The sequence below is a fragment of the Perna viridis genome, chromosome 12 (assembly GCF_037379345.1).
Source record: "Perna viridis isolate PV_CMFRI_1.1 ecotype Kerala chromosome 12, ASM3737934v1, whole genome shotgun sequence".
Lineage (NCBI taxonomy): Eukaryota > Metazoa > Mollusca > Bivalvia > Mytilida > Mytilidae > Perna > Perna viridis.
In genome coordinates, this window is record NC_142456.1 from 7,668,569 (window position 1) to 7,695,568 (window position 27,000).

General features: G+C 32.7%; 2 protein-coding genes across 7 annotated transcripts in view; one reads left to right on the forward strand and one right to left on the reverse strand.

Annotated features, from left to right (window-relative positions):
• Window positions 1-149: 149 nt before the first annotated feature.
• On the forward strand, window positions 150-21,023 carry LOC148601057 (uncharacterized). The gene is made up of 16 exons (XM_088556346.1): window positions 150-176; window positions 616-643; window positions 1,486-1,587; window positions 2,907-2,936; window positions 3,685-3,786; window positions 5,481-5,582; window positions 6,161-6,190; window positions 7,205-7,219; window positions 8,566-8,667; window positions 10,262-10,297; window positions 11,072-11,176; window positions 13,346-13,375; window positions 15,443-15,520; window positions 17,372-17,544; window positions 18,759-18,875; window positions 20,888-21,023. The coding sequence occupies exons 1-16, from the start codon at window positions 150-152 to the stop codon at window positions 20,972-20,974; spliced, it is 1,164 nt and encodes a 387-aa protein (XP_088412472.1). The 3' UTR covers window positions 20,975-21,023.
• A 2,022-nt stretch (window positions 21,024-23,045) lies between these two features.
• LOC148601058 (peroxisomal targeting signal 1 receptor-like) overlaps window positions 23,046-27,000 on the reverse strand; it is a 28,812-nt gene continuing 24,857 nt past the window's right edge. For 4 of the 6 annotated variants that reach the window (XM_088556631.1, XM_088556629.1, XM_088556626.1 and 1 more), the window contains 2 exons: window positions 26,260-26,417; window positions 24,338-24,680 (listed from right to left, as the gene is read on the reverse strand). In XM_088556631.1, the coding sequence (XP_088412757.1) occupies window positions 24,479-24,680; window positions 26,260-26,417 (360 nt within the window). In that variant the 3' untranslated portion in view covers window positions 24,338-24,478. Of the gene's footprint in view, window positions 24,681-26,259; window positions 26,418-27,000 lie in introns of all 6 variants that reach the window. The other 2 variants (XM_088556632.1, XM_088556628.1) reach the window with 1 other exon arrangement.

Genomic DNA, 27,000 nt, shown 5'->3' on the forward strand with positions numbered 1-27,000 from the left:
CGGTGAATTATATGACCAACTAAATAGGCAGATCCCTATAGTTATACTTTGCGTTATTAAAATGCACTTGTTTATCCTCATATTTTGCAAAATATTTTTATCACGGAATCAAATTATATACATTCAGAAATAATTGCAACGATATACATATGGTATTGAGACAGTACGATAGGGAGGTAATTGCAATACTTAAAGGCCCCATTCTACGTGGTTTTTGGGTTTTTTTTTAATTTAGATGTTTTTTTTTGTGTGTGTGTTTATTTGTTTGTTATTTTTTGGGGGAGTATTTATTTGAACAGCATGTCATGACAATAATGTGTAGTCACTTTCATAGGAAAACTTGGAATTAAAGTTGCAATTCAAATTCGTTCAACGAAATTTATTGGAGACATTACTTTCTGTATATGATTTGAATCGCCATTACCACCTTTTATATTTTGTCAATCTTCTGAAGATTGAACATAATTTAAATCACATTTTACTCTGAAATTACAAAGAGTAATGCTCAATGGATGCAATAATCTCAAGGTAAACTAAAATTCGCAATTGTAAAATGCATCACAAAGGATTTGCTTGCAAAGGAAAAATTTCAACATATGTTTTTATATGTTTTAGAACAAATGGAAAGATATGTTTAGGACCGGTATGGTAAAAGTACGTTTTTGCAGTATTCAAAATTCATGAACTCATATGTTTTCGAAAATCTCTAGTTCTTTTTATATGTTAAATCCCTTTGGAAACAAACAAACCCCCTTTAATTTTTATTTAAGTGATTTCCATGAATTGGTTCATTAGTAAGAAACGTCTTTTTATGGGGTTCTAGATATGTGAAAACATATGATAAACATATGTTTTCAGGATTTCTTGTAAACATATATTGCAATCAATTTTTCCTCTGTAGACGAGTACTCTGAATCCTTCGTGCACATTTTGTGTCGATAATATGTTTTAAACTTCAGATAAATAATACATGTTAGTCATTTGTGTGAAGTATATAGATAAACTTATAGTTTAAACAAATAGAAAACATGGTCCAAACTATATTTTAATATATTTTACATTTATTTCAGCTACACTCTGTGAGTATGATATGAATTATTGGTGTTTCTTACATTTGGTGTTGTCTATTTTTTATGTTGATTGTTTGTTTGTTTGTTGTAGTTTTTTTTTTTTTGTTTAGTATGGGTTGTTTTGTCTTTACACGAATTCACATGAACTGAAAATAAAATTCATGAAAAGTCGATGCGAAATCCATGTAATGGCTCGAGCCATATGATCTTTACGTGAATTATGTCTAAATAGTTATGTGCTAAATTCAAGTGAAAGCCATGTGAAAAAAGTACGGAAATAAGAGTTTAATAATGACAGACAAATTATTAAATGCAAAATATTGAAACATAACTGAACACGTAATAAAACAAATTGTTTTAATAATTGACAAAAATAATAACCTTTGACTAAATATTTCAATTCATTATTCCATAGTATGCCAGTCAAGGACCTGCTTGAATGGGGGACATTGTTACCATGACGACACACGCCATTACTGCGCATGCCCTACTGGTTACAATGGAACAAGTTGTGAATGTAAGCTGTTAGACTAAACCGTCATGCAATATTCTTTTCGGCTAGGTAAAGATTATGGTAAATCGTTGGTTGACAAGGCAAAGAATTGCTGCGTGCCATCAAATGATTAGTGTAGTTTCTGCTCGAAAAGTTCAACGCATGTATAAAATAACAACAAAACAAAAACTAGAAACACCATTTCAAACATTTCTCATGTTTCATTGAGTTGTTTGTGTTGCATTTGAAATTGATTTTCATATGTTGCCTTTTTGATAATTCTTTCATATACAACCGTGTTTGGTAGACTGCTTTTCTCCCACTTATGGCAGATCGATATTCCTACGTTTTCTTCATTATGATGCTTTTTTGCCCTTGATCCAATCGAAAATTTCATCGAACCATTGTTTCATATACGGTCACCAACAATAATGAACAAATACGTCGTTATTATTTCTGTTATAAACTGATCAATTTTATCTATCTATCATCCGTGTACTAAATAGTACGACCGAAATATTGTTATAAAATATAAAAAAAAAGATATGAAAATTTAGTTAAGTTTTCTATCTATTAAACTTTAGGACAAAGTTTCAGTATAAAATTCCTATAATTATAGAAAAATCAGTGATATAGTGATTTGGGAACGGGTAATTTGGTACGGGTACGGATTATACATTTCGGAGTGCACCAGTTTTTCATGCATTTATTAGTCTTTTTTGTGGTTTTGAATCATACATTTGTGGCTTCACTGCATCAGCAATAAAGCATTGAAAGAGAGTTGGGGGCATTAATAATAAAATTGAGGAATTGAAGAGATGTATATCTTTTCTGAAGTTAAAAGTAGTTAAAAACATTTATGATATTTTCAAATTCAGCCGATTTTATGTTTTCAAAAGTCCCGAAATGTGTAACGGAGTTTACCGTACCAAACTAATAATTGAATATTCCTCACTTCACAATCCAAATTTTACGTTTTTCTGAACGCATTTAGAGGTTAAAACTTCATTTTAAGACTTTGGATAACGGTTTCAAAGATTTGATATTATTTCAAAAAAGATACGTCGGATTTTGAATTTTGAAGTTTGAATACCGTACTACGGTAGGGTAGAAATCGGCAAAAGAGTATTTTGGGTACCACGAAAAGTTGTTGCAGGTACGGATACGGGTTACACATTTCGGTATTTACCAGAAAAAAAAACTGACTAAGACTGACTTATACCGAATACATCATTACGACAAACTCCAAATTTCTAGACTACCTTTCGAGTAATCCTAGTTTTATTTCAAGGGACAAAACAAATTACATGTTAAAATTTCAATTGAAAGCGTTTTCGTTGTAGATCGAGTTTCAGTAAGCTCTTCTTCAGGAGGTAAGTTACCTGGAAATGAGTGTTAACTTAAGACGCGGTCATATGATCTGAGGGTACTCACGATTAAAAGTCATACTTTGCATTCGACGCCTAATGCATGATTCAAATATATTTTTTTCAATTAGTCATCAATATATTCAGCATACTATTTTGGGCTTGATTCAGTCACAAGTAAGATGTTGAGAAACGATTTCATTATAAAAATAGGTTAGGAATAACATATGCTGCTTTGAACGCGTTCACTTTTTATGATTTTTTTGTCTGTAGATTATCATACATAATCTGCTTGAGACTAAAAGTTTTGCTTCAACAGACACAACGGAACAAAAACATACATATTCGTTCATAGAAAATAGTCTTTACATGCTTATACCATTTCCTAATTATCTTTTGTTTTTATCATAATGTCCTTCAACAGTGTATCATATTATACCATTGCCAAATAAGTTTGGATGTAAAGCAAATTGTTATTTCGTAACGATCTCTTTTTTATTTTGGATTTATAAATGTAATCCAAATAAATGGAGTATGACGGTTCCAGTGGTTGCTGGGGTTATAACCCAATTTTTTAAAGTGTTGTTAATCATGGGTGGCAATGATCAATTTATAGCCTGAATTCACCCCTAATGTTTTTGATGGGAAATATATAAATTTCTGGATCTGTCTAGTTGTACATGAGTTGTGGCCCTCTGTCATTTCGAAATTTGAAATTCGTGCTGATAAAATAAGTTTATTTTCGTATCGGCAGCATGTGGTAATCATCCATGTAGACACGGAGGCCATTGCTTTGAAGATTCGAAGGGCTATTACTGTGAGTGCTCGTATCCGTATTCTGGGAACAATTGTGAAAGTAAGTTTATGTATATGCAAATTTATCATACACAAACTTTTGTGAAATTTGGAAATTTTTATTACTTTCGCAGCAAATTTTGCATTAGTTATAAGAGCTCCAAATTTTAAAACAAAATACCACTTGCAGGTTTATATAGTACTTGAAAATAGTCCAAAAATGGCCTATTTAATACTAGTTTTTCTTGGGTAAGATAAATAATATAACATGTGGTTTATTGTGTTTGAATACCAACGTGTCATAGTTTTCCTTTCCTCTTTCGTCTACTTGACTTATTATGATTATCTCAGCAGGTGTTTCTAGAAAAGCACGGGACGCTTATCCTACCTGGTCCATGCTCCCAGTTTTTAGTGGAGTCCGAGTTGCTCATTTGCTTTTGTTACTTCATGTTCTTTGTTGTGTATGTCTGTTGTCCATGTCTGGTCTTTGTCCCTAGATTATATTCTTTTGATTACCGCTACAACCCCAGTTCCCTGGATCATTTTCTCATTATATAAATTATGTTTTTTTTTTAGAATTTAATGCACAAATTTAATATTGACTGTCTAGTTTTTGACCAATGTTTTATTTTACTTAAAATCTTAGTTTAGTTTAGAATCTTGGATAGTTTGTTTATTCAGGTTTATGTTGTATTTTTTTTCAGACGTTGACAGTGAGTAACTATAAGTTCAAGCTATGAAGAGTCCTCGTAAATTTGTCAAACTACATTTTTTAATTCTCAACACAAAGTTACACCCGGTTGAAGCTTAGAGAACATACTTAAATCAATGGTTTCAAAAATTAACAAACTTACGAAATATTTCCTTACACTTAGAATAGAAAAAATACGAACCAATTGTGCCATCGAACTCACCATATTGCACACTGTGACAATGTTTAATACGTGTACTTAATATAGGATATATATGAAAGGGTCATAAAAGCGAGAAGGAGGGTGAAAGGAGCATTTACGTTTAGAGGTGATATCGGCACCAGGAGACATTAAATACAAACTATGACACATAACCCGGTCTTATTGAAATGGCTGAATCCTTATTTAGAAAAATGGGTAGCAATTCTAGATTAACATCCTGGATGATTTCAAATGTAGAGGACTACTAGTTACAAATATTTCAGTATTTTCAAGAAGATGAATTTTGCATGATATCTTCATATCTATGTCTAATTATTGTTTCAGAAAAAAATTCAAATCTTGCTATTTAGTATATTTTAATTTATATGCGTGAAATTCGCTTTGAATTTAAGCATACACATATGATAGGGACCATCATGTATTCCTCTAATGCATTTTTCCGTTACTTCACCTAACATCTTTTATTCATATATAGAATCAAACGAAAATGGACTGTCTAAACTATAAAGCAAGATTTTGTAGTTTCATTTAAAATCTGTAAATATTAAAATGTACATACTTAAAAAAAAAATAAAATGATTTCAACTACATGTATTAGTTGTAAACATTTTGCAATATTGGGAGAATAAAAATGTTTACCAAAATGTCAAACGAATATGTGCAACTTTTTAAGCATGTATTTGTTAAAAATAATGACTTATTTCTAATTCATGGTTTTCAAGATTTTTGAATCAAAATGAAATGTAAATTGGAAATATCAACCTTATAAAATAAAAGAGAAGTTGCAGTAGTAAATGAGTTTTTTGTTGTTATATATCTAACTTTTACGTGAATATCTTAGTTTGTTCAAGAACCCATTGCCGCAATGGCGGTCGTTGTCTCCACGAGCTTAGTAGCTATTATTGTCACTGTCCACCGAACTTTACCGGTCGAAACTGTGAAAGTAAGTATTTCTACAGCACATTTTAAAAAAAGAACAAAACAAAACAAAAAAAAAAAAAAACAAAAAAAACAAACAAAAAACAAAAAAAACCCCAAAAAACAAACAAACAAACAAACAAAAAAAAGCAAAACGCTGAAATCGTTTAGTATAAAATACACAGACATAACATAAGAAAACACACAACGAAAACTAACGGTAGAAAAATACTTCATGTAAGCACCTTGAAATTTCAAAATACCAGGAACACGAAACGGGTGTACATGTACAAAGTTGGTCAAGATTCATCCGGATGGAAAAAATTGACCCCCCTTCTTAATGGTGACGTTAATGATATTATATTTCTTATAATGCGACATCACTGAGAGAAAACTACAAAACTAGAAACAAGATTGAAACTCGTAGTACTGAAAATGTTTAAACATGAAATATGTAGTATGATTGATGGTAGGGAAATCTCAATTCAAAACTTGTTTTGTTTTATTATATGTGAAGCTTGTATATTATACTTACTGCATACACTAATGTTCAATATTTGTGAATCAGTTAAAACAAACTTTACGAGACAGTTTATTTTTCAGTCCCAGTGACAACAACTGTGGCTACAACCAGTAAGTAAAACCTAACATCAGTGGCAACCACAGTCTCTGGAAACTCCACATTCTAGAGGTGAAAAAACATATTGGATACAAAAGAAGTCCAAATAAACTATAAGAACATTGTCATGATGGTTGCTCGATGAGCAAACACCAATATTTCAATTTTAGAAACACTAGATACCGGACTCAATTTTCATTGATTCTATCTAAGTGTATAAGTGAGTACACTGTAAAAGCTCCATTGCTTCATTACAATTAAAAACAAAAAATGTGTTCATATAATTCCTTTTTATGTCATTTTTTTGTCATTTGTAAAAACAAAAATTATTTAATTACTAAAAATAGGAACCAACGATTTTTTTTCTTTCCATTAACAAAAATATGAATTTTATGACAGAGTTCTCTCTGCAATATACCCACTTGAAACAGACTAAATTAGTTATTTTGATTACAAAACAAATATGTCTTATATACAACTGTTTTGGTGCTTTTAGTATTATAAAAATAATACAACAAGGTACAATGTAACTGTTTGTTTATGTCTTTTACGAATTATGGGGAGATACTGTTTTTGTTTCTTTTTCATATTCTTCCGTGTAGCCTATAATTGTCTTTGAGTGTGGTAAGAAAAGATCAAATCGAATGAAACCAAACTTGGTACAATTAAAGGGCACCATTTGCAGGCATGCAACGTCAGATGACGTTTGTTTTCGTATTGGGGTGTACAAAGTTGAAATAATCTTAATAAATGGGGTCAAAGTTGTAGCAAGTTTATAGTTAGTTTCAAAAATAATATACCACAAATACTTTCAAACGGATATATTGAAATTTTTTTAAAATATGCCATTCCATGATGGCATCGGTCGAAAAGCGAAACAATTGTTTTTAGAAATTGAAAAAGAAAAATAATAATAATGAAGACGTAAAAAAATTAGTTTAAATGTTCCTGTGGCAATGGAGGAGTAAGGGGCGTTGTGCGTAACAATTAAATCTAGTTATTATTGAATTCTCTTTTTTTTACTGTAGCTAAACCATTCGATAGTAAGTAAAGAATAGTTGCACTCAGTTTAATGGTAGTTTGTCTTTGGTAGTATCATTGACAATCAAAGTTGTTTCTCAATGCATAGTTAACTAATAAACCAAATGTGTGCGCTTCAGTTTCGGTGCGTCATGCTCATGAAACAGCCGTTCCATATCACGAATCGCAAACACAGAGGACAAATACGTCATTTAAATTTCCTTTCAGCTGCATAACGCTATATATTTTAGTGAGATGTCATGTACTTTTATCTGAATTTGTGCTATCATATATTTGATGTCTTAATTTCTTGTTTCTTATCAATATATGCATGTTTTGATATTTTCTCAATCGTAATTACTAACACTAGGTTACTTTTATTTTGTTTTACTTATATAATGTAGTATGGAAAGAAGACATGTCGTTTGTTTTATGGTTTTTCATTGTTTTTGGTATTCGTGTTTATGTATAAGTCGGTGTGATGGGCGAACTCGTGTGTTTTTGTTACCTTTATTTACCTAAGATTATTAGTATTAGAATAACTTTGAATTAAATTATCAATTTTAATATGACGTGATTCAAAGTTTTTTTTAAATTCAGCCATGGCAAAAAAGTGATAAACGCATGACCAACATATTGTGCGCAATAATTAGGCTGCGTCTATTAAAAAATATGAAGAAACAGGTCCGATTAAGGATAGAAATAAATCATTGAAGCTATATTTTTTCATTGCTTTACCACGTGCACGGGCTTGCCAGTTATGTCGTCATTTAATCCCTCGATATCGATCGGGGTAAAACAATGCGACGTAAATGGCAGTGATGATAAAATGGATTTTCCGTGATTTATTTCCTAATTTATTTGCGCATAATTTTGATATGATGTACATAAATATCAACAAAGAAATACGGAAGCGTCTGGAGTGGGATAATTCAAATAAATCAAAATCAACAGACATAGCATAAACGTGAACACAGGAATCAAAGACTACCTACATACACAAGCGAAACAAATAAAATAAAAACTGAAGATAAGGAATACAAGACATTACACAAAAAGCTAAAGCACTAGCAATATGCTAAAAACCAGGTAAAATCAGGTGCTCTGGATTGGTAAGTATGTCCTACTCTGCCATCGGTACATGTCATAATGGGAGTGAGTACCTTTCGGTAATAATCTAGCAACGATTATGCTGCTCCCAGCCACGAGGTCTCGTCAAACACAATTCACACTAGGGCTAAATCATTCTATTCAACAAATTACATGATATAAAATACGATTTATAGATATTATTTATTAACTAAAGTGGCACTTTCCGCTATGAGTTTTGCTCGAGCTGTTGAAACCTCATATATTTTGTGATTTACAGTATGTTCGTACAGTCCTTGTGTAAGAGGAATCTGTGGAAAGGAATTAACTGGGTATAGATGTTTTTGTCCGATTGATTACACGGGTCAACATTGTGAGACAAGTACGTAACAGGATAATCATACTTCAAACTATTTTTGCAAATATTTAAGGAGGTAGACCTAGGGTAAGGGACACAACTCTTAAAAATCTTTGGAACGTTTGTATTCACCATTTACAACAGTCTCATGTAAGCATCAAAGTAACATGGACTGATTTCATTCCGTTTCAAATGAAAGATTGAAAGACTTTTATTAGTGGAATTGAATGCGATACAAACATATCACTGATTTCATGAGTTATGTCCCTTACCCTAGGTCTACCTCCTTAACTTCGTGTTTTGGGATATCAAATAAAGGGCAACAACAACAAAATTACCATAATCATTTGCAATAAGGCAAACACCCTAGGCAACAGCAATCAGACAAACACCCCAGACAACAGCAAAATAAGGCAAACACCCCAGGCAACAGCAATAAGGAAAAGACAAAGGAAAGTCAAAATGGCAATGTCAAGACAAAACCGGAAAGCAATACAATTGCACTACCATTTGTGCTGCGACCAGAAATTACAAAGCGCTTTGGTTTTTAGGATTTTTTGTTGTACCAAAAGTTCGGTAACAGAACAAGTTGTCCGAGAATTGGTTTCGAATTTTACAATTTTAGTATAATAAGTAGTTAAAATATGTGAAAATTGGCAACTTCAAACTCATTTGGTAAAGCTCATGTTGCAGATCGAATCGAGAATGTTGTGTTTATTTCATTTGTTATTCAGTAAAGAACATTTGGATACACACTGCAATATTCTACAATGTCTTATTATCTCTTAATCATTGAAAATGCACTAAAACGCCACCATTTTTCGAGGCAATCTTGTTCTGTCATTAAATTGTCAACTTTTGTCGGAAAAGTTCTTTTTAACATTTTTGAAATTCTATACATGTGATCTTTACTTGTTTTCCGACACCTATAATGAACGATTTCACATAAATTACTTATCAAAGTGTATTGGGTTCGACTGATCTTTGATCCCTACTCTAATTATTGCAAAATAGCAGAAACCATTGCCACTTTTTAGCTAGATATTCAAAGACTTCATTGATGTATCTTCCCATTGACATATAATGTAGCCGTATACTCTCTAGGCCCATTAAAGTTCGAAAAATCCTAAGCCGTCCACTGCACTATACGTGTTTTTTTTGTAAATGACACTGTCTAACATTAATTCTGTAGGGGACTTATTTTTGGTGAATTTTTTCTTCCTCGCGAAATTAGCGAGAAAAAAATTGTTTACAGTTCGAATAAAAAAATGCTAATACTTTTATAGGTTTTGACAGTTTTGAATAATGAAGACCTATGAATAAGAAAAGTTTGCATTCATCTAGTATTAATCATGAGATGTCCGGATTCATCAGGTGATAAGTAAACTCCACACTTCACGTTTAATATTCGCTTTAACGTATAATTTTTTTCCGGGGCACCGGAATTCAGGAAAGTCCAATTGGATCATGATCCGTTAAGTCTAAAAAAGGAAAAATTCTGTCTGTAATCATACAGATATGTTATATGAATGAAAGATATGCCAACCCTCTCTCTGATTCTCACATGGGCTGGTATTAAACTAATAAAACTTTTTAATATACATATTTGGTTTTGTAGGTTTAAAAAATACTACTGTAGCACCGATCATAAATGGTAAGTTTGTTTGTTTGTTTGTTTTTTGGTTTTTAGTAAAAAATGTAAGGAAACAATTTGAAATGTCTAGAATTTAAAATGGAATTTTTATCAATCGGACTCCTAAAATAAAATTTATGAATAATTATTTGTTTAACTGTTGTGGAGGCTATTTAGTTCGTTGTCTATAGGTCAAGTTCTGCCCGCTACATGGCAGGTTTCTTCAATGAAAGGCAAATTATAATTTATCTGTTGATCCAAATGTACTTTTTTCTCAATCAAACCCATATCTTTTTGTTAGCTTCAAAACTCGATTTGCGTTATTGTTGTAGAAAGGTCAATTGATCAAGGTGCCACTTTCACTTGCAGTACTCAAGATATGCACTTTTTTTGTTTAACTTTGTCGACCTATATTTGTCTATCGTATATGGCAAGATATTTAAAGATTTCCGACACTGGGAGATATTGAATGACGTAATGCACTAACAGTTTGTAGTTGCACTACTAGATTCTTGCTAATAAAAAATACACAAAATTGATAAAAAGTACAATTATTGTTAGATTACCGATAAGCAGAATAATAGTTACTTTCAATTTCATACACAATATCCCATAAGATATTGTCAGTATCAACTACAACAGTGCTCTGGGTCCATTTTTGAAGGTAAGTGGCAACCTATCAATGGTTGTCAGCCGTCAATGTTATTCCAGCTATATCCGTTGATATTTTGTTTCGCATTTTGCATAAGTATATTTGTTTTTTATGTTTTTGCATATTTGTCTTTTTGTACATAGGTTGTTCAAACCATCCATGTAAGCATAACGGACATTGTTTTTCGGACGATATGGAATACATATGTGTCTGTAGAGATGGTTACATTGGTCTCAACTGTGAACATGGTAAGTTAACTAAGTGTCAGTCTCTGTAAGAATCAGGCAGTCGGTGACACATGGTATGAATTTTTTGAAATTATTTGACAATTTACACCCACCGTCAGAATCAAGGGGAAAAAGACAGAATTATCTATATCCCTTTGGTAAATGTAGTTATAGCTTCATTGCAATACCCTGCAAACGCACATTTCAGGGGCAGATAACTTTTTCAAAAACAATCTATTGAAACTGTTATTAGCAAATCCAGAATATAATGATCTTATCTAATAGGACAGGCGTCCTAGCTTGAAATTACATTGTCAGATTGGTGGGTTTTTGACATTTATTTTTCTGATTTTTTTCCTATTTTTCCTGATACTTAATACTTAAAGTAGGATTAATGTAATTAATACGAAAAATGGTAGACATATATATTTACTGCAATTACATGAAACACCTAATTGTTTTAATGGGAACAAATTGTGCTCCTTTACTAGTTGACCTATTCCTTTCTCTCTTATGAGGCTGACTTTATAGCTGATCTGATCAGAAAGAAAGAATATTGTTTGGCTAGATCATTCAATCTCAGTTTCCGCTATATAGATGACGTATTATCTTTAAACAATCCTAATTTCGGGGATTTGATACATCGAATCTACCCAAATGAACTTGAGATAAAAGATACTACAGACACTGTGAAGTCAGCCTCATATTTTGACCTACACTTAGAAATCGATGGTAAAGGAAAACTATTGACCAAACTTTACGACAAACGTGATGACTTTTCATTCAGAATTGTCAACTTTTCTTTCATCTGTGGCAACATCCCTTCGGCTCCTGCGTATGGAGTAATCATATCACAACTCATACGTTATGCCAGAGCTTGCCGAAACTACGCAGACTTTTTGTATCGTGCTAGAACTCTAACAAATAGGCTTCTGGAACAGAGTTATGTTGCTACAAGATTGAAGGCATCACTACAAAAGTTTTATGGTCGTCATCATGAACTCGTGGATTGTTATGGTGTATCCATCAGCACCATGAAAACTGATTCATTCAACGGGTCATAGTTTTCCTTTCCTCGTTTGTCTACCCCGGACTTGACTTTTTATGAGCAACTCGGCGGGTATTTCTAGAAAAGCAGAGGACGCTTACCTTACCGGTGCACCTGGTCCATACTCCCAGTTTTTAGTGGAGTCCGAGTTGTTCATTTATTTGTGTTACTTTGTATGTATGATTTTAGTTACTTTATGTCCTTTGTTGTGTATGTCTGTTTTCCATGTCTGGTCTTTGTCCCTGGATTACATTCGTTTGATTACCGCTATAACCTTGGTTCCCTTGATTACTCTTTAATGTCTTGTCGAACATATTTGTCGAATATACAGACTTCCAATGTTTTACAACAACTGTGCACCATTTCATGTGGACTATGTTACAATTAACGAATCTAAATCCTACAAAAAAAAGTATCACTGATAGTTACAGACTAACAGACCGACAATTCCTATACATGTATTAGTCAGATGTAGCTCGGTTTAACTGATATCAAACCTATATTGTGAATAGATACATATGCAGTTCATCTTTAATTTGCACAAAAAAAAATATCGCTTGCTTTTAAATGTTCCGTAACGTCTTGAGTCTTCAATTATCAGTACAAGTTTTAAGGTTGTATTTTAGTCCTTTATGTTATGAATATCGACAATACAATATCGAAGCGGTAATAATGGGACAATAAAGAAACATCAAAATCCAAGTAAATGACTTGAAACATATACAATGAATCAAACCGAATAAAATAGAACATGTAAAATCGAATATACTGAAAACAAAAAACAAGCACTAGCAATATGACCTGGCACAAAAAAAAAACAAAACAAAAAACAAAAACAAGAGTGACATCGGATGCTCCTGAAAGATACATGTAAGAATGTCCAGGTTTACCCAGCAGCGACCGTCACATTCATGATTTTTATGATTAATCTATTAGATGTTTCATGGTACATGTAATTTGTACATGCAAAACAAATCTTACAAATTCACATTGTTATACAGCAATCTTGCAAAACCAATACATGCAATAAATTAATTAATTTTAGCAGTTCTACGTTAAACCATTTGACAAAAATTTTTGTGTTATTTTATATCTATTATAGCATGCGTTAGAACAATTATTTGCCTTTTTAAAAATTTTAGTCACAACAACTGCTGCTCCTACAACAATAGGTATGTTTATTTTCAGAGGTGAATGGGTGTAAAATAAACAAAATGACATTACTGTACAAACAGTAGAAAACTATCAGTCTAGCCTCAACCCCCCTTTTCCAATACATAAAATTTCAGCATACACTGGATGCACAGATTCAAAAAGAACAAATGAATAAATATTTTGACTCAAACCATTTTGTTATTTTTAGTTATAGTAAATAAATATTTTAGATATAGTAAATAAATATATCGGATTTTACACAATGTCAATCAATTTTATTCTATGTGTGTGAATTAATATTTAGACAGTTAGAATTGTGAAAATGCATATTCTAATTAGAATAAATCATTTAAATCTTCCACTTCTCTTCAATGTAGAATGGTAAGTTGGTTGTCACCTTATTTGTCTTATTTCAAGGGGACAATTATTTGCAGTGTTACATTATAATACCGACCGATCCATGATATGTGGATATGAACCTCCTGTGAAATAATGCATACATAATATATACAGGATGTAGTAGACACGTGTGTGATATGAACAACACCGTGTAACTGTTTACTCCAAGCAAAAGCTTGTACTCTTTATCAATCGGGAGAAAATCTGTTAAAACCAGAGATGATTTGGTACATGTATGTACTTCCTAAATTTGTTTTTGATATTTACTAATTATGGGGAAGTATGCGTCTAAAAGTCACTCTTTATCTCTCTTTCTCTCTCTATCCAGTGGCGACGACGGACACGATTATTGTTTGTAAGAAGATAAGAAAAGTACACTTAAAAAGGTCGAATGAGACACTTGAACACACTGTTGCAAAATATATATAATGATGAAGATGGGGTATCTTAATCACTGCTTGATGTATTACCGTAGTTGCAATTTGGAAATATAAATAAAACCAGGGGCAAGTTCGAGAAATTTTTAAAAGTTAATTGTCAATCCAGGAAATTTCAAAAAGGGTGTAATCCTATCATTTGGTCATTTGCCCCATATTTTACAAATAACCAACACAAAACCTAATATATAATTGAAATGTTCAACCCTTTTAGTCGCATTCAGGATAAAAAATTATGAACTTTTCCTCGTATTATTTGGTCACAAAACATTTCGTTGTTATACTGGTATCCTATGAGTTACTTTAATAATGTCTACAATACCTGGTGTCAAAAAATATGTTACTCTATTGGCATAATTAAAACCATTTATATCTTTAATTCCAAGTGGAATTAATACTGTAAAAGGAATAAAACGGAATACAAAAGGAGTCTTAAAAGTCTGAATAAAAAACTGAGCTTCTGCAATTTGCATCTTCGGAAAAGAAAACAAGTATGTCAGTTCAAATTTAACTGATTAAACCCAAAGCCGGTCCTAAAACATCTGTTTTTACGCAACCTATGTTGATTCAGTCAAAAACAAAAACTAAAATAAAAATTAAGTTTAAACGGTACAAAAATGTTTGAATAAACGCAAAAAAGTTTAAAACAGTCCACAAATGCCTGATTGCCTGCGAAATGACCTGCTCATTCATATTTTAATGTACCTTTGTCAGTCAATATCAGTCCATTTGTCAGTCATTATCAATGATATAAAGAAATTTAACATTAAGAATTAGACTATGGTACAGACAGTTGTTTCTGTTGTGCAGTAGTGTTATACGTATAGCATAATTCATTCAAAAAAGGAAATATTTCAATATTTTGGTTTATAGAAAAATAGGCGTAAAAAAATACTCGCGTGCATTGACATTATTTCAAATGAAAGACAAAACGTTTGTTAGTCATTTATTATATTTTAATTTACATTTCAAAATTAAACGAGGAGACAATATTAGTTGACGTCACAACAACATAGTAATATTACGTATATTAGACGGTTAACTAAGGAAGTCAGCCAATCAGAAAAGTAGTTACATCCGTAATCATATTTGATTCAAGTTTAAGCAAACCATCAATAATAAGTACAACAAAGACTTTTTTAGAGTCTTAAAGTTAAACAGGTTTATCATAGGAAACAGATAAAAGAACAAAGTACCGATAGATCGACAAATTTGTAGGCTAAAAACGTCATTAATCCTTTCTTTTAGATGGTAATTTACAGTCCGTGACCCTTGGACCAGGCGAAACACTGTTCCCGCCAGATTTTGGTGGAACTGGCACAACTGGTAAGATATACCAGTATTTCTAAGCTAAAATAAAAACATCGGTTAGAGGAAATATTTATTACTGACATAATGTATTATCTTATTTAATTTTAGATATGACGCCATCTGAATTATAAACAGGATGATTTTCGACAAAATTCTCTACTATATTATGACGTTACATTTAATGAAAAAAATGGCGGTTTTTATTAGAAAAGCAGGGACGCTTACCTTACATTTACCGGTGGACCTAGAACCATGCTCCAATTGCAAATTTTCGATAGAGTCCGGTTGCTCATTTGCCTTTGTTTCTATCTGCCTGTATGTTTACAATTCATGTTCTTTGACGGTACACCTAGATACAAATATGTAGTTCTTGGTAGAGATTCCTCATACCTTGTAAAAAATAATTCCAAATCATCTTCCATATATACCAAAGAAGATGTTTTCAAAATGCTGGAATTTTTTATCGATAACATATTTGTCCAGTGTGGTAGACGCGTTTTTCAACAAATGGTCGACATTCCAATAGGAAAAAATTGTGTTCTTATACTTGCTGACCTATTCCTTCACTCTTATGAGGCTGACTTTATAGCTGATCTGATCCGAAAGAAAGAATATCGTTTAGCTAGATACTTTAATCTCAGTTTTCGCTATATAGATAACGTATTATCGTTAAACAATCCTAATTTCGGGGATTTGATACATCGCATCTACCTTAAAGAACTTGAGATAAACGATACTACAGACACTGTGAAGTCAGTCTAGTATCTTGACCTACATATAGAGATCGATGGTAATGAAAAACTATTTCACAAACGCGATGAATTTTCATTCCGTATTGTCAACTCTCCTTTCATCTGTGGCAACATCCCTTCAACACCTGCGTATGGAGTTTTCCTATCCCAACTCATACGTTATGCCAAAACCTGCCGTTACTACACAGACTTTTTGTATCGTGTTAGACTTCTTTCGACTAGGCTTATGGAACAGGGTTGTGTTTGAAGTCATCACTACCTGAGTCTTATAGTTGTCATCACGAAATCCGGGACCGTTACGGTGTATCCATTTGCAGTATGAAAACTGATTTGTTCACTGTGTCATAGTTTACCTTTTCTCTTTCATTTTCCTTTGACTTGACTTTTTATGAGCAACTCGCTGGATGTTTCTAGAAAAGCAGAGGGCACTTGCCCTACAGGTACACTTGGTCCGTGCTCCCGGTTTTTAGTGGAGTCCGAGTTGCTCATTTATTTTTGTCACTTTGTATGTATTTCTTTTGTTTATTTTATATTCTTTGTTGTGTGTCTGTTTTCCATTTCTGGACTTCGTCCCTGTCATTAAGAAAATGTTTAAAAAGTTTTCGGCTTACATTTTACGAACTAAAGCGTTAAGGGAAAGCTTCAATCTCTGGATTATGATTGGCGATCTAGACCTCTTGTTTTTTTAAATGATTTGAACGCACCTTTGCTTCTCTGATTGGAAAAAAACCTTCAAAACTGCCTCGTTGTTTCTGAAAGGCGTGTTCACCTCTAGTGTCGAAGATCGAGTTTTCTATTATCGACCGAGTGGTGCCAGACTTTAAACTCGGAGATCAAAGCATCTCAAGTAAGCAGGCGCCATATACGAGACAGAGTAACGCCTGGATGGTTTGGAGACAGAATGGAGTGACAAGATTACTAGCGGAATATTGCTTCTTTGAGCATATAAAAAACTATAAAAAACTGACTCCGCTTGTCGAACAGCAGGTCTGTCCGATAAGACGAACATTTTCATCCTGATTTGCGTGGAATATCAGGGCGTTAAATCACAATCAGTTAAATTAATTTTCGTTTTAAATCACGGTAAATGTTACAATTGTTTTATATATTTTAGTCTTTGTCGAAAGAACTTGCGATTCAGCTGACCTCTTGAAAGCTTTTGCATTCAAGGAAAGAGCAGAGCATGCTACTGCAAGGAAATGCTCTAATCACAAGTCTAACTCGGATGGTATAATAATCAAATTTTGTCCAGCTCCAGGCGTCTCCTCGTGGAAAGTCGGTTCAAGGGTATATATTTATAGCTTTTTTATGTTTAATGTTCCTTGCAATAATGGAGGTATATATTGATTATGCTACGCAGCTTTTATTGCACATGGTAGAATCTTGCGGTGGTGACTTTGGGTTCCTATTTCGATAGATTTGGTTTTGAGTACTTATTGTATACGTTTAAATTTTGGATTTAGTTCTACCAATATATATTTAATAATTTTGCTGCTGATTAGAGGTTACTCCTTGAAACACGTGTTCAGCATATCAAATTTTGCATTATATATGATTGGTATTTTTGGATTTCATTAGTTCGCCCTTTTATCCGTCCGTTTGCTGTTAAAATCCTCAACTCGATCCATGAAACGGTTGAATTGAATTTGATAAATTCTGTATCACCTGACGCCATTATGCACCTTTAATTATAGTTTTTTTTTCTTCTAAATGACTTTTGGGTTTGCTGAAGCAAAATAAGGAATTTGTCTTTCGTCAACCTTGAAAATGCCATTTTCCAATCCAATCCAAAAATTTAATAAAACCTTAACATGTTCTTAAACACGTGATGCCATTATGTACCTCCTATGAATATGCAGGGAGAGGGGGTTCACTTTGAAATATGACACCATGACATATTTATCGCGCATAAAATTGTAATCATACCAGTGGCTTTAATGTCTTGCGAAACAAGTTACTGTGAAAGCACTGTGGATACCAATTTTAGGGAAGAAACACAAGTTCGTGGATTCTTGAATTCGTTGTTATGAGGTTTTCGGTGTACACATCAATAGACATATCCTTTTCGATGGGAACCAAATTTCTTGGTTTGGTCTACCCATGAAAACCACGCAAATTAGTATCCAACGAACAATACTTTCACAGTAACTATTGAGTGATTTGACCCAAGTGTGTCGTAATACCTTTTGAAAAAAAAAACATGGTATCCTTTTAACACGTCGTTATGTCGACCGTCTATAAGTTTGAAAATACTTTGAAAACAGATTAATCAAATATGAAAGTCTCACTATGTTTGTGTATTTTTTCCTCAATACTAGATTATAAAAAAATAAGCTTATGAAAACATGGTCACTTGTGTTCGCATTCTAAAAACGCGTATATTATAATCTCCCATGGAGTTTCATTTTACTTAAGGATAAGATGTGAATTTGACGCGAACTTAATGGCAGGCTTTTGACAATAGAGAAAACAATTAACTGTAAATGCGTTTCTCATTTCAGCTGGTCGACCAGGATTGTAAAATGATCAAAGATTTTACAGCAATTGCTCAGTTTCATCATAATGTTCCAACTCTGAAAACTGGATTGTTTTTGAAATGTGAATCAGACAAGCTTGAGGTATGCATACTATAATGAAGGAGATTTCTTTCAGAAGTATGAAGAATGAGGTTCATTCATAAGTATGAAGGATGAGGTACATTCAATTGTAAAATTGGTCCCTTTATTTTTATCAAAAAAATAATTACTTAGTTCGAGCAAACTTTTACTAGCTGAAAGAAGGTTGTAACCTAAGTTAAATTTCCCGTATTTATAAAGTGTCGGTACTGTACAATTGAGCCACAAACACTAGTCAAAATAGTTGTGAAAATCAAGGGAGTTATCGACTATTTTAACATAAAATGCAAGTACTATCTTCGCATACATATTTTTTAGGATCTCCTTTAATTTTGTATAGTACATCTATATGATTTTTTTTCTCCTAAGACCAAGGGTTATGTTAAGTTTATTTCTGTTTACTACATATGTATAATAATATATACTATGTAGACTCTCCAACTATGTATCACTTTTTGAATAATTCCTGGCCGATTTCCTGCTTTACATATTCTGTCATTTCAGATTCAGTACTTAACTTGTTCTATCATTTCAGTTCTTAACTTGTTCTATCATTTCAGTTCTTAACTTGGTCTATCTAATTAGCTTTTAACTTATTTTATTGTTTCAGTTTTAGTACTTAACTTGATCTGTTGTTTCAGTACTTAATAAATCGTATTAGCACTTAACTTATCATATCTTTTCAGTATTTAACTTGTTTAAGTGTCCACCATACCCTTATTTATCTTATTAGCACTTATTTTATCCTTTCAGAACTTAATATGGTTTCGCCTAGAAACCAGACGGTGGATTTGTCATTAACTTAAGATAATCAATAAATACATTTGTTACGTCCAAAAAACAACTCCTCCTAAGTTCATGTCCTTGGTTCTGCAACTTATTGTGAACTATAGTCGGCGTCACATAAATAACATACTGTTAAAATTTGAATAAAAATATTTTCTACGACTTTATTGACACCTACCGTCGTTTAAATTGTCTTAAATGACTTGCTCATTCGTTAAGCCAAACGGCTTCTCCCTAAACATTGAATCGTTAAATTCCGGTCAGATTTTAATTCTAGGTGGCAATATTTACATTGTAAAAAGTCGGCCATGTTTACAGTGATCGGGTTGCTAGGAGATGTTGTTTACGTTTAAATGGTTTGTCCAAAAACCGAAGAACCCAGAATGCAATTCGGCGTTATTTCGGATATCTCGGATTTATTTTACGCGAACAACGTATAATACCGAGAAGTTGATCAAGCAGACGATTGTCACCGGAGTTCGACGGGAACTTACGCACTTCGTTTGTAAACAAATCGTCCCGTAAAAACCAACATGGCGGATATTAGTATGGGATTTTCCCGTAAGGATTTGTTACGCATGATTTAAGCTAATAAGCGACTTGTTTTTGAGAAGCTGTTTGGCTAAACGAATGAGCAAGTCATTTAAGACAATTTAAACGACGGTTGGTGTCAATAAAGTCGAAGAAAATATTTTTATTCAAATTTTAACAGTATGTTATTTATGTGACGCCGAGTATAATGTTTTACTGATTATAGTGTAAACATTTTGGCGGGAAGATTTCCTGTATTTTTCCTGTAGTTGACCATAACCAAAATCTAAGTGTTAATATCTCCAGTAGGCAATTTTCATTTGCACTTTTGTTTTTGAATACAATTTCTAAGAGGCCTTTTGAGGGATTTCTAATTAAAAAATATTTGGGATCTTCCATTTTGCTTGAAATGTTTTTTGACTAGTCATAGTGTAAAAAGTCTGGCAAGACATTTTCCCGTACTATTTCAGTGGTAGAATACATGTATAACCAATTTTTTAAAAAGTTTTAATCTATCCAGGAAACTACAGTTATTTGATGCAGTCTCTACAGAGCCTACAGAAGGAATTGCAATAAAAAATATATTTGGGATTAAAAAATGCATGAATCACCTATTATAAGCCTCTGTCTGGTTTTAAGAAGAGCTGTACTTAACTTATTCTATCTTATTAGCTTTCAACCAATTCTTTCTTTTTCAGTACTTAACTCAAAATTGTAATGATGGAATCCATGTACAGAATATTACTTGGCCAGAAATCGAAACATTCTTCACGGTAGATTGGTAAACAGTATCAAATACATCAAATATAGAATAAATATGATTTTAAAACATTATTTTGATCTGTTTAAAAATGTCACATAAAATGTCGAAATGATATCCAAACTTGTTTCAAAAATTATCAAAACCATAAATTGGTTTGGTATAATTGGAAATAGTAGACAACCTATGACTCATTTTGTAATCAGTCTATAAATCGTAGTAAAACAAAAATGTCAATCATATTATATGGTATCCCACACTGGACAAAAGTGGAGTCTGAATGTTTGGCTTTATGTTTGTAATTGTGCTGCCTTCATCATGTCAGTCTTTGTATCAATCTACATATTTTCAAACTGCACATGCCGTATTCGTTTTTCTTTCACCGTACTGTAACCGAAAAATTCTTGCGCTGTTTTATTTCGCAATTTCTGTGATAATTAACTTTCGTGCAGTTTTTTATTCGCGATCTATACTGTAATGTCCTAAAAAATCAAAGCAGTCTTATTGTCGCGCTACAGCTTTAATCGCGAAAATAGCGAAAACTGTCGCGAACATTTTTTGTGGTAATACAGAAAATGTTATTAGACAATAGGTACGCAATGTTTGGGTTGGTTTTGTTATGCCTATACTTGAAATTGAACTCGTCTGAGGATAAATCTTGATTAGCCGCTGAAAATAATGATAAAAAGTTTAACCGGACGTTTTGGCCCATTGTTTTCAGCTGTAATTACACAATTTCCTTTTCTAAGACTCTAAGACAGACAGTTTTTGCATTTTCGATAAATCCTATAATGCAAATGTTTTATTCAAATGTCTAGCCTTGAAAAATCAAAATGTGAGAGAGAAAACGATACTATTCTTTTATAGAAAGATTACTGGAATGAAATTAGTCGCACAATTCAGACATAATGTCTCGCTTACAAGTGCCTTTTTTATTTATAGGTCTATTTAGAGTACAGTGGGCTAAGTCTAGAAATTTTTGTTTATCCCGTTAATCCTTTACTAAATATTAAACATGTTGAATACATGTTCAGGCGAAAAACAACGGTTCCTACAACAGCGTATCATCAGCTTTCTTGGGACTGCCCATCCCTTTGGAATGAATGTCAAAACCCGCATCATTCAGTCACTAAAACCCGGTTTTCAACTGCTTTTCGTTTTATAAATTTTCATCTTGAAATTGGTGCATATTTCATAATTATGAAGATCAATTTTGAAGGGGCACCTTGTCTCTGTGGTAAAGATTGACAGTTTTCTCATTACTTTTTGCCCCTGGCGAAGGCTGTAAGGCCGAAAATTTCGGCTCATTGTTTTTCAATATTTTTACGTTTTATTCATATTTTATTTGTATGTAGTTCCTTTCTACCTTTTAAATGTAGCTATTGTTCACTAATCTATTTTTCTTATTTACGTTTTATTTGAGCCACTTCACAACATACGTTATTTTTCTTTTTCTATAAAAGACTATCCAACTTAGCAGTTTAATTCGAGTCATCTATTAGGATCTGAGAGTTTGATAAGATAGTTCTAGTTTTCCTGTATTATATATGGATGTATTCTTTATAGTTATAAATAAATTGGCCAGTTCAATGCTCACCGATCATATATCATCTTTTAATGTAAACTTTCTACTCTCATACAGTCAAGTACAAACACACGTAGAACTCATGTACGCGTATATAGTATTTAAGAGGTACATTTTGATCTCGTATGAAGCTAGAATTGACGGTTCGACGGCACCGATCAGCAGCATATGGTGGTGTAGTAATGTATAATTATGCAAATCATATACGAATGGTGCCCTAATTGGCTAGTTTATTTGCCCAACATAGTACATATAATATGCTTTTTGTGCCATCAAACAAGTAATATAAAATAAAGCCCCACTTCTTTCATAGCAAAAGTGCAACAAATAGAAAGAGGAAAAGAAGACTTAACATCTCAAACCAAACAAAATATTTGAGACAGCATATTTATGGTCTGTAAACGTGTATATGTTGGTTGATTTGCTTTTTTTGAATGACTGTCTCATTGACAATCATACCACATCTTCTATTTATATATAAATCTTTACAATTATTAACTAACACAAGAGATCATATAAAAATAATTTATTATTATCTACCATTCATTCAAAATCATCTCATTAACAAATCATGCAGTAACATAATAACCATGTACATGTACATATCAAATCAGTGTTTTCACTGTTTACCAATAGCATAGCACTAAATATAACGGCCTTCACCTGATAATAATTCCAATCTAATTAGCATATGCCTTCTTCGTGCATTATGATTGCTTGTTCAGCTTTTATGACCTCAACGATGATATTTTTGACAACAGTGTAAATTCCATGTACTTATCATAAACAACAATGGCTGCCATCACTTTGATCAAACGATACAGCAGTTAAGAAGCTCAAACATTATTATCTGCTTTATTCCATTCATTTTTTCAGCATTGTATATTCAAAACAATAATTTTGAAAGAAAATACTTATTAGTAGGCTGTAAATACTTTGAATATTGAAACTGATAACTTGTCATGTTGTCCATTGAATGGCGCCATTTGCAATGTATATTTCAGATGTCAATTTCACTGAATGAGAGTTACAAAAAAAAAAAAAAAAACTATTAATATATTTCAGATAGTTAGTGATTGGAATTATAAGGGTTAAACACTGTTTTTCCAGAATTTATGGATGTGTAAAATCTGACCATTTACTCACAAACCTGACATAAAATCCTTCAGACTTTTATTTGTATTGTGAGTGAAAGGTCCAATTTCACACATCCATAAAATTCTGGAAAAACAGTTTTTATCCAACGAACAATCTCTCCAGTTAAACATGAAAGGCTGTTGATAAAACATGATAATTAAAAACATCTATTCAATGGTGTTTAATAAGGATCTCATCTAGAATTGATGGCAGGGCTAGAACGGTCAGTGCCAGAAATCAATACAGTGTATAATCAACAGTTTCCATTATTGTGATTTTATATTGTCTATCAAGATTTTGCAACAATACGACTATTGCAATATTTCAGAATTTACAATATCAAGAAGCTTCTCTCTATCCTGAATCAGTTGCATGACTTTTTGCATAGTACCAGGTAATTAGATGTAATATGAACACATAAGAGCTAACAGCTGATTCTTCAACAAGTAAATTCTAATGTTGAAATAAATATATGTACTGCAGTGTAACCTTGACATCAGAGGAGGATTTTTCCTTTATAAGCCACATAAAAGTATCGTGATATGATTAAAGCAAAAATATCGCAATTCATAGTGTAATGTTTTCGTATCTCCTCTTCCATTGCAAAACATGTTTTCCATAATATGAAAAAAAAGGTCAAATATCATTTTATAACAGAAGTCGATGAAGATTGATGCCCTGATTATGTATATCCTTGTATCACCAGAGTGACTGAGTCTATTTAAAAATCAAACTCAATACACCAGGAAGATGATCAACTTGCTCTTGAGTAGCTGCAGAATCCTCCTTTCTACTGTTCCCCTTGCATCATAAATCCATGTGAAATTCTTTGTTTAAACTGTCCAAATCATTTTTATCACAGACATCATATAAATCAGGACGTCCCATTAATGAGACAGCCATTCTCATAGTTCCCCAGATATTTTTTGACATTACTAATTGAGGATCTTTCAACCCATGGCTTTTTCTTTGCATGTTTAAAGCTGTTAAGAAATGTTCTACAGCCTCTCTGAAAAGACAAAACAGATTTTTAGAGACCACAGTTGGCAGTACATATATTCATAACATCATATAAAACAATGGTCCTATTTCTTGGTAATTATCTTGACTAGGTACTGAAATTATAGATCAACAAGATTTTTTACAATTTTAACCCCTCAAAATCATACATGTATTTTCTCCCAGTGGAATACAAAATTTATCTTTCCTGTTCAGCAGTTATTATGTATATGGTATATCTGAAAGATGCATGCACTTTTTAAAAAATAATATCAATACACATCTAACAGCACTATGTTAATGTTCAGTAATTCTGTCTGATTATAGATGGTTCAAAGGTCTTAAGTTTGACATTCTTTTAAAGAACAAATTTATCAAAATATTAGTGTTTTGAAAAAAAATACAAATTAACTGCAAAAGCGTTTTTTTTCTAGTTTTGAACTCAAATGGATAACTGGGGTGTTTTGAAATTTGGCTTAAAAAAAAATCAAGGGAATGGAAGCTTAAGGAATAAATCATAGAAACTCCTTTTAATAACTGTTTTATCAGGAGCTGGCCATTTATGTCACATTGTTCCCCCTGAGCTATGGAGAGGGGTTAAATAACAACATAAATGGCCAGCCCATGGTAAAACAATGATAAAATGGAGTTTCCGTGATTTATTTGGATTCAAATAGGACTAGTTTCTTCATATTATTGAACAGACACAGCCTATAAATTGCACGAAATGTTGGACATGTGTTTATCACTTTTTTACCATAGCTTTGGTATAAAGAGCTGTTAAGAATGTCATATTAAACGTCATAACTCTGTATTCTAAAAAATAGGAAAATCACTGAAACCTTCTGAATTGCTGAATTTGTTCTGTTTATATAGGACCCGTGCAAGTCCGGGTGTTAAAAGAATAGGCCTGCAGCAGTGCTACGCTTGTCGTAAAAGGCGACTAAATAGTGCTCAGAACCCTAGCCGGGGGCTAGGGCGCTCTGCCCACAGAGCAACTGGGATGTGTGCCCCAGGTGGTGGAATGGGGTACCCCTGGCGTGTTACATGATGGGGTTGTCAGGCTATAATACGGAAAACCTGACCGCAAACCATAGTGGTGCACCGTGTTGGGAAAGATGCCACGTTCCTCACACGTTAAAGAACCGTACTGTGGTATTCTCCCGGAGTAGGAACCATAGGGCTCCGCCACAGGAGGCTAAATTGCCCGACCCTATCCACCTCTCCCTATTTCCAGTGGCAATCAAAATTTGTCAACCCCATTGTCCTTGTGTCCCATTCCTTTTTCATTTCATCATCATTTCATGTTCATTTTATCATCAATTTCTTGTTCATCGTCTGAATATAGCTGAAATATTGCTGCTGGGACGTTAAACAAACAAACAAACAAACAAACAAACAAACTGTTTATATAGTCTTCAATTTTCCTAGGTTCAAAATAAATTTTAAATGATGTGAAAGAACTTCATAAAGTGTCTGGTCTAGACAGGTTTACGGATCATTCAGGGTTCACTTTAGACAGGTTTTTGTATCATTCAGGGTTCAGTTCAGACAGATTTCACTGTATCTTCAAATCCAAAGAAACATACTTGTGAGCTCCAAGGTTGATACAGGCTATACCCAGGTTATATCGAGATCTGATGAACCCTGGTGATATGTGTAAAGCATGATGGTAAGCTTCCACTGCTTCATCACTCCTGTTACCATTGGCTAAGGTAGCACCAAGCTTGTTCCATAATAAGGCATCCTGCAATATTAACAAATTACGTATCAATCCATAGAAAATTAAGATACTGCCTATGGTAGAGGTGATTCATTGTACCAGAAAAAAAACCACATAGGTTTTGTCAGCTGTGATTTACATTTGATTTGTAAACTGTGACTTACATTTGGTTTCTAAACAATGACTTAAATTTGGTTCATCAGCTGCAATCAACATTTGGTTTGTAAGCTGTGACTTACATTTGGTTAGTAAGGCAAAACTTACATTTGTTGGTAAGATGTAACTCATATTTGATTTGTCATCTGATATATAATTTAGTTTGTAAGATATGCATTTAGTTTCTAAGACATGACTTACATTGGTTGGTAAGATGTAACTAAATACTTGTTTTGCAAGCTGTTACTTGCATTTGTTTTGTTATCTGTGACATAATTTATTTTGTAAGATGTGACTTACATTTATTTGGTAAGATATGATTTTTATTTGGTTTTATTAAGGCTGCAAATTACATTTGGTTTGTCATCTATAACTTAAGATTGGTTTGTTAGATGTGACTTACATTAGGTTTGTGATCTATAATTTAAAATTGGTTTGTTAGATGTGACTT